General features: G+C 47.4%; 1 protein-coding gene, 1 long non-coding RNA gene and 1 other non-coding gene across 3 annotated transcripts; all 3 read left to right on the top strand.

Annotated features, from left to right (window-relative positions):
- Positions 1 to 146: 146 nt before the first annotated feature.
- Positions 147 to 269, top strand: LOC127311027 (U6atac minor spliceosomal RNA). The gene has a single exon (XR_007857520.1). It is a non-coding gene; the product is annotated as a U6atac minor spliceosomal RNA (small nuclear RNA).
- Positions 270 to 733: 464 nt separating this feature from the next.
- Positions 734 to 5,242, top strand: LOC127308235 (uncharacterized). The gene is made up of 3 exons (XR_011746725.1): positions 734 to 2,583; positions 2,693 to 2,868; positions 5,024 to 5,242. It is a non-coding gene; the product is annotated as an uncharacterized lncRNA (long non-coding RNA).
- Positions 5,243 to 6,736: 1,494 nt separating this feature from the next.
- On the top strand, positions 6,737 to 8,755 carry LOC127308234 (SNF1-related protein kinase regulatory subunit gamma-like PV42a). Its single transcript, XM_051339005.1, has 3 exons — positions 6,737 to 7,582; positions 7,695 to 8,034; positions 8,130 to 8,755. The coding sequence occupies exons 1-3, from the start codon at positions 7,041 to 7,043 to the stop codon at positions 8,592 to 8,594; spliced, it is 1,347 nt and encodes a 448-aa protein (XP_051194965.1). The 5' UTR covers positions 6,737 to 7,040; the 3' UTR covers positions 8,595 to 8,755.

Raw genomic sequence — 8,755 nt, forward strand, 5'->3', positions numbered from 1 at the left:
CAGCGGTATTCAGAGGTTGTTGTCGTAGTCAGTCTCCATGTCCAGGGACGGGGTTGCAGCAGGTGCGGGGAGTGTTTTTTAGTCCCACCTCGCTACTTCGGAAGCACGGCGAGTGGTTTATAAGGGGAAGCGCGGCCTGACGTTTCGTGTTCGTAAAAAGGAGAGACGGTTGGCATCTCCCCTGACAGGGACGGGAATGGTCTTCGGACTTTCCTCTAGCACATTGCGGTTAAGGCTACCCGCTTCGGTGGATCTTACCCAAATTTTTTGGGGATTTTTTTGCTGAACTAGTGGCTGCAGAAAACAAAAAAGCTTCCCAAAGACTATATAACTACTATATAAAAGGGTAACACACATCTTTTTTCTCCTAATTTTGATTTTCCTTTTTAATTAACGTGATGCTGACACGTGTGCATTCTATGCACATGTTGTTTTGGTGTACACTATTTTGGTGTTCCATGGAATTTTTGATGAGGTTCAGAATTCTTGTGGCTTCACCGCGTGGATAATTTCCTCCCTGATGTTATGCTAGGGTTGTGTGGCTATAGCTGTAAAGTGGGCATGTCTTCTTGGTTTTTGTGCGAGACACGTCTTGCATGTGTTGCTGTGTGCGGGATCTCTGCTATTCTGGCCACTTCACGCGTGGACGCGTGGTTCTGATAGCACCGACGAATGCACCGCTCAATTCCTCCTGTCTCGAGAGCTCCCATTTCCTACCGCCCAATGTATTCCCTCGGCCCTCCTCTTCTCTCTCTCTGCCCCCTCATCCTCTCGGATTCCACGGCTCTCCTCCCTGACCATCCCGATTTGTCGTCGTTCGGGGGTGGCCGCGAGCCTGCGACGAACCGGACGGCGGCGAGCTGCTCACGGTGAAGTGAGCAGGCGGCGTCTCCGTGGAGGTGCAGCTACGCGGGAGGGGCTCACCCTCGCCTCGCTCTGCTCTCCGCAAATGCTCCCCTCAGTCTCCTGCCTCTGCTTCCGCGCCGTGGCGGCGAGTACCAAATCTTCCCCGAGTTCGCTCTGGGTAGCTTTCTCGCCGGCCAGATGGAGAGGAACGGAGGCGGTCTCAAGGAAGGCACCGTACGGGAGTCTGCAGCGGATGTGCCCAGGGGCCTCATGCACCTCCACGGCGAGATCAATTGGAGGAAAGTGTTTATCAGAGCGGAAGGCTGGCCCAAGCGCACGAACTTCGGCTATGCGAGGATCATGGATTCGGCGGGCGTTCATGGCGCTTGAGGTGGCGCACAAGGAGGAGCAGGACGACCCGTTGATATTTGGATTTGGCGGTGCGCCTTACGACGCAAGCCGACCCGCGTCCGTGGAGGCCTGCTTCCGCGGCGGCAGCGCTCAACCAAGGTGAGGTCGATAAGAGGGGCTCCTCCATGTCAATTTCCGAGGGGGCCGCCCCATTCCTCTCCTCGCAAGGGGAGATTGACCGCCGGCATCTCCGTCTGGCTCCCTCCTCCTCTTCAATCTACGGATCCAGGCCACTCCATTCTGGTCCTGGAAGTAATTGGGACCTTCTTCCATTAAACTTGGTGGAGCTGGTGTACCCGATCTGTCCCCTCTCTCTCTTCTGGGATGATATGTTGAATGTTCGGATGCAGAACATTCTGGGATGATGGTGTATTAGTGCCCTCCACATGTTTGTTGTTATGTTTGTTTCAACTGAAACTATTTTTTTAGGGTTCTCTGGTGGTCTTTTCTCTAGGCTGCACACATACTGATCCATACAGGTTAAGTGTCCATTCTTCTTTTCTCACTGCCTTTATCCGTTTATTGTGTTTCAAACTGTTGTGGCAATATGTACAAGACTGAGGCGTGCATTTTAGGTACAAAGTTTACTCTCATCACTACACACATGTATGCAGGCTGCTATCTTCTTCTCATACATGCATGCTAAAATGCATGTAATTAATTTGGATGCATATCAGCAATGGAGAGTGAGAGTGAGGGGTCAAAAGCATTCAGGTGATACATTGTTGATTTAAAGAGGCATGGAATTCACCGTTGGTACTGTATGCACTTCGATTGCTTTTTAGCATGTTTATCTGTACACATACATCAGGTACAAGTTTGATGCATTAGGGAAGCTACCGGTTCACTTATATGGTTAACATTAAATACATATAGTTTGGATGCAATATATTTGATCATTTTGTTTTTAACCTTTCATGTTTTTGAAGTTGTAGACGTAAAGCAATCTAACTACACAGGCTGATTATAACTTATTTCATACAATTACAGTTGTGTATAATTCGTAGGGAAAAAGCATATATACTGTATACATGCATGTGAGTGTTTAAAGCTTTTGCATGACAAGATGGATTGGTTGTGAAGATGCTATATTTTGAGTGGTAGAATTTTTTCGGTATGTGCTGATTGCGATGCTTCGGCTTGACAATGTTATCTATTTCTTTTCCGTCAGTTAGCATATCTACTGTGTATGCTGCAACATGCACACTCGAGGTGAGCTGCGTCAGCGCACTATGTGAACATGTCGTGCAACAGTTTAAGCGACTACATTCAAGAATTCTGTGTGATCTCTTGGTGGCGTCCATGTATGAGGACCTTCAGATTTGGGTAAGCTATGGCTTTAGTGAAATAACAGCAAGTATATATGAGGTCACATGCCTCAAGTTTGAGGTTTCGAGTTGCTGAGTTGCTGATTTTGGCTTGATTTGTATTGTAGGACGATAGACACCTTCAGTGAAAATAGGAGTAAGGATTGGACCAAAGAAAGAAGTGCGCGAACCTGCTACCAGAGAGCGCATAAAGGGTTTGGAGTAGAGGCAGGATGCGCTGCGGATGGAGCAGCAAAAACTCTTTATTCGTCTAGCATCTCGAGGAAATCACCAAATGGGTTTGGTACGTCTTCTCCTGATCTTTATTTGTAAAAAAAAAGGCTCTTCATGTTCCCTTGGTATGATGAGATTTTTTTGCTTATCGATAGGTTATTCAGGTATTCCTCTCATCTTCCTCATGGTTAGATTTGATATGTTTCTCATCCTTTTGGATTGTTAGGAATGCCCGTACCTCTGCACTATTTTTTCTTGATATGGTTGTAGTCCAAATTTGAATAGTTACACTATATATGTCTGAATATGGCTTCTCGCCATGGATACTTATGTCGCTGATAAGGTCATCTCTCAGTAACTCTTGATGTTTTAGTTCAGTGGTACGCTAAAAAGGGTGATCCTATGGCCTTCCAAAAAATACTGTTACTTAGTGGCAGCCCTTATTTTTTGAATCAGTTGAAAGCTACTGTCTTTCCGCTGTACTACTTGAGCTCTAGGTGTTTCTTCATAACCAAGCAATGCTTCTTATGGCAGTAAAAGCTGATATTAAGTTGGAAGCCATGCTAAAAAATTGTGCAACATATTAGGGCCTAGGTTTATACTTTATCATAGCTATTCTTTATTGCATTTGGCCCACAAATTGTGGATGAAGATACCTATCTCACCAATCAGCTAAAGTAATGTCGACCTGGGCAATGGCTACTGATATATTGCCTCAGTTCAAGAGGTCAGCTTCTTTCAGGCTAAAACCCATGCAAGGGACAAAATTTTCAGTGAATACTTTCATAGGAAGCATTACAAATGTTTATTCCAGGGCAGGTTCTTCCTCGCTTGATTTGTGTATTTTTCTCTTCATATGTTTTTCTTTCTTTGCAATCCACCCTCATATATTACATTGTTCTGTTTCGATTAGCACCACAGTAAGCAGGCCTCTGTAAATCGCTCTGGCCATCCTCCTCTGCTTGCCCTCGCATTTCCGAACCATATATTCACTGGTTGATAAGAAGAAAATATTTATCTTGGCTACATGGTTTGCCTTCCAGTTTTGGTTGCAGTATGTGGTTCTCTATGCGGAAAATAAATACTTACGCCCAGGTTTAGAAGACAGCAAAGCAAACTGCTTTGGCGAAAGATCTGTTGAAGTCCTGACTGGAAAATATTATGCACCTATTTACCTGTAGTATTAGGTATCTATGTGTTATTATGACAAGTGTTCTGATTAGTTCACTCGGCATGTCTACTAGGCATAGTCAGACTATGGTCATATTAAGTGCCTCTGTGTATAATCATGACAAATGCCTCCTTCATCTTACTAATCGTACTACTAGATTGATTTAATCGATATTGTTTCAGTACTGTCTACAACTCGCATCATATTCTTAAGTCTCAAATCCAGTATACAAAAGGACATCACTCAGTCTGACATATCGGCAAATCATCTTGGTGGCTTGGTTTATATAAATACAAAACAATACCAGTATCCTCGCCTTACAAATATGGCAAAGGAGGAAGAAAACAGGCGCACCATAGACTCTCCCTTCGATAATGCCGGCGAGCCCTGAATCCCATGCGGTGAAACCGCCCTCTCTGGTGGTGCCCACCCAGCCTCCCCCAGCTGACACCAACCTGCCACACCGCACCGGCATGGCTGCTATTGCCGAGGTACCTGTAGAGCTTGGAAACGACAGTCAGACAAGCCAAGCAAACACCACAGACAGCCAAGCCAAGCAAACACCACAAACAGCGAAGAGAAGGCTCGGAAGCAAACACCACAGACAGCCAAGCCAAGCAAACACCACAAACAGCGAAGAGAAGGCTCGGATGGAGCATGCTCGCTGGATCTACGCCAACAACATATTATTCCTTGAGCCTCTTCTTGCACGGTAGAGCCGTGCAAAACAAGATCGAGCAGACCAGGCTCGCGAAGCCCGAGCCACTTAGGGCACGTGCGATGATTCATAAGGCCGTCTTATCTTAGCAGTCGCTATGTAATTTAGATATAACAACAAAATATAATGTATAATTGATTATTTTTAGTCTTACCTTCAGTAATCAGATATCCTAAATTTGTGGTCATAGAGATTATGCTAAGAGATCATCTCTTAATTAAGAGAAGGCAAACCTTTTTTTTTACATTCTCTTTCCTCCACCTCAGCGTTTATTCTACGTGGCACTGCTAAGATATTACTATTGTATATGCTCTAACAAATCACTTCTTCACGCAGTTCTCGCCTGTCAAGATAGTCTTGCCTTAGCCTGCACTACTGCAACTTCTTCGACCATGGAATGGGCTCGAAAGGCCTCAGCCTGCCCTATTGCAACTTCTTCGACCATGGAATGGACGTGGAAGAAAGTATATTGGCTTTACACAAGCAACACTGAAATAATCGATGTACCATATGACAGAAGAAGATGAGACTAGCTAAAGTAGTATTTGTGCATGAGGCAGAACTTGGTATATCATATATCGTCCAAGTTAGCAAATTTACTTCTTTCTATATGTCCCTCTACCGTTAATGTATCATGTATCAGATTTGTTCATCAAATTGCTTTCTACCCAATAGTTTAGCCAGCAAAATATTCACCCTTTTTCTCGAGACCATTGAAAAGAAATATAAAATATAATTAAGTAATAGTCAGAAGACGCGTCATTGGCTACATTACCTCTACATTTTTCTTCTAATACCCTACCCACACTGTCAAAAGAAACCGCCAATCGCCCACCATATGGCGCGGCGTGCCGCCGCGCCTATTATTGCTAGTAGTAATAATAGACTAATAGTACTACGTAAAAAAGGATATTATTCAGTAGGCGGACCATGTTAAGCTGGGTGCACGTGTACCTTATTATAAAAATTAAAAAAGGTTATTTTAATGTTTCAGAAATTTTTGAAATAAGCACGCATGTATATATTATGTTGACACTTGTGCGTATTTTGGCATAAAAAACAATTATGTGTGACCTACACATAAATGTGAAAATGGAAATTCATATTTCTCTTAGTAGTACAAAACCAATCATTATAGTATTATTTGGATATTTTGTCATTTTCGTATAGGCTACGTACAATCGTATTTTTTCATTAAAACTTAGACAAGTAAGTATCAACATAATATATACATGTAAAAATTTATTTCAATTCTTTTTTTAAAAATAAATAGCATTTTTCTAATATTGGAGAAAATGGATGCACGCGCACACAGGTTGATCCTGGCATTTTCTTATTATTCAGGGCTACAAAAGCTCGAGACTGCAAACATAACATAGAGCAAGCCGTATCAAATAATTGGGCGTTGCTGCATTTTCTACGTTTTGCACTAGTAATGGCATGCAAAAAAAAAACTCAAGATTAAAAAAAATTCTCCCAATGCTACAAAAAAAACAGAGTTAGAATAAAAATACTCAAGAATGCAAACATAACACAGAGTTGAACTAGCGGTAGCAAATTCGGGTATGAGAAAAAAAAAAACCCAATACTTGAAAAAGTAACAGATAAAATAGTCTCCTAGGACCACAGAAAATAAACTGAGTTAGACCTACAAATACTAGAGAATGAAAACATAACATAGAGTTGAACTAGCGCCTATCGGTAGCAAATAATTAGGCCTTGATGCATTCTCCATGTTTTGCACTAGTATTCGCTTTGGCGTATGAAAAAACTCAACATTATGAAAATAACAGAGAAGATAATTCCGTGATTCTATCATGCGATGCTACCGCGCTGCGATCCAGATTAAGCGAAATGATATTAGGATTATGCTAAGGTTGCAGCGATGCGACCCGGCAATACTATGTTCTAAGAAATGACATATCAGGAATTGTTGCAATTTATAATTCAGAATTCAGGCTTATTTGCTAGTTCATAGTTAATTTAGAAGTGGGCCCGGTGTGCTGTACTTTACAAGTTTCGTATCACTTAGCCACAACAGTGATTATGAAAACAGTAGTACGAAAATCCGTTGGAGAACCGAGGCATCGATTTAGTTTACAGGTCTACTAGTTTTGTAGCGAAACTTTGGACGTGGCCACGGACTCGTGGTGGTCGGTGGCTCGCTGCACCACGTTGCTTTCCACACGGCAGCCAGACACGCGATGCAGCCTCGCTGCTCGCCACGTACAGCCTCACTCGAAGCGCTCGATCCGAACGCCATTAAAAACTCATCCAGAACACACAGCTCATCTCCTCACTTCCTCACTCCAGTACTGGTGCAGTGCACTACCAAAAATCCTTCAGATCGACAATGGCGCAGATGCGAGCGTACGGCGACGAGCAGCAGCAGCAAGAATCCCTGCACGGCCACGGCCGCGACAAGGACGGCGCAGGCGGCGGCGAGAGCAACAAGAAGGCGCGCGCGGGCCTCTGCGGCGTCCTCCGGGAGCGCAAGGTGCTGGAGCTGGCGCGCGCCAAGCAGCGGCTGGTGGAGGTCCCCTACACGGCCACGCTGGCCAACGCGGCCAACGCGCTCCTCGCCGGCCGCGTCTCGGCCGTCACCGTGGCCGCGCCGCCCGGCCACTGGATCGGCGCCGGCGGGTCCATGATCGTCGAGTCCGACCCCGCCACCGGCGTCGCCCGCAAGCACTACATCGGCATGGTCAACATGCTCGACATCCTCACCCACATCGCCGAGGCCGGCCACGATGATGATGCTGCCGCCGTCGGGAATGGCCCGGCCGCGCCGCCGGAGGCCATCGACCTCGACCACCGCATGTCCGTGCCGGTGTCCTCCGTCATTGGCCACTCCCTGGAGGGCCTCACCCTGTGGACGTTCCACCCAAACACAAGGTACTAACTACTTCCTAACCTGTAATTTCTGTAGCACTTCGATCTCTCGACAAATTCAGATCGTGAAACTGACACATTTGACATTGTTTTGATTAATCAACGGCGATTCAAGCCTGCTGGACTGCATGGAGACGTTCAGCAAGGGCGTGCACCGCGCGCTGGTGCCGCTGGAGAGCTCGGCGGAGAACGTGGTGGCGGTGGAGCTGGTTGAGTCCGCGCCGGTCTACAGGATGCTCACGCAGATGGACGTGGTCAGGTTCCTGCGCGCGCACGGCGCCGAGCTCGGCGGCGTCCTGTCGCGCACCGTCCGGGAGCTCGGCGCGGCGAGCGAGGCCGTGCTGGCCGTCGCGAACCGCACCAAGGTGATTGAGGCCATCAGGACGATGCGGGCGGGGTCGCTCACCGCCGTCCCCGTCGTCGACGCCCCCGTTGACGCGTACATCCTGCAAGACGTTAGTTCTGTTTCCTCACCGCCTCAACAACACTCTGCTTGTTGCTCTGTTTGTATTCATCGATGTGGTAACTGGTTGCTCTGTTTGTGGTGCAGGGGAGAGGAAAGAAGGTGGTGGAGACGTTCTCGGCGACGGACCTGCGCGACTGCCCGGTGGCGCAGCTGCGGTCGTGGCTGGGGACCACCGTGGCGGAGTTCAAGAAGAAGGTGGCCGAGTACCGGCGGGATGGCAGCAAGCCACTCGACGCGGCGACCGGCGTCCAGGCCACGGACGACGGTGATACCGCCGGCACCACCGTGGACGCTGGTGGCGTGGCGGGCACCGGCAACGAAGAGAAGCCGCCGCGGCCGCGGGAGATGGTGACGTGCTCCATGGACAGCACGCTCGGGGAGGTGATCGAGAAGGCGGCGGCGAGCCATGTGCACCGCCTGTGGGTCGTCGACGACGGCGAGGAGGCACTGCTGCGCGGGGTGGTGTCGCTGACCGACGTGCTCCGGGTGGTCAGGGAGGCCGCCCTCGACGAGGACCGGGAGCTGCAGAACTTTGTCGTTCTAGAGTAATTTTTTTCGGTCTTACACGTTCAACTGTTGTACTGTGACGACGGATGGGCGCGTGAGTTTGTATCAACTGTTGTACTGACCCGTTCCCTGTGTCCTGATTGCCTCTAGAGTAGTTGTGTAAAAGGGCCAACGAAAAATCACGCACGCCAATTATATCTGAA

This window comes from Lolium perenne, chromosome 6 (assembly GCF_019359855.2).
Source record: "Lolium perenne isolate Kyuss_39 chromosome 6, Kyuss_2.0, whole genome shotgun sequence".
Lineage (NCBI taxonomy): Eukaryota > Viridiplantae > Streptophyta > Magnoliopsida > Poales > Poaceae > Lolium > Lolium perenne.

Coding starts and splice junctions, on each gene's coding strand:
- LOC127308234 (XM_051339005.1), top strand. CDS start 7,041: ATGGCGCAGATGCGAGCGTACGGCGACGAGCAGCAGCAGCAAGAATCC. Junction 7,583..7,694: donor ACGTTCCACCCAAACACAAG/GTACTAACTACT, acceptor CGGCGATTCAAG/CCTGCTGGACTGCATGGAGA. Junction 8,035..8,129: donor ACGCGTACATCCTGCAAGAC/GTTAGTTCTGTT, acceptor TTTGTGGTGCAG/GGGAGAGGAAAGAAGGTGGT.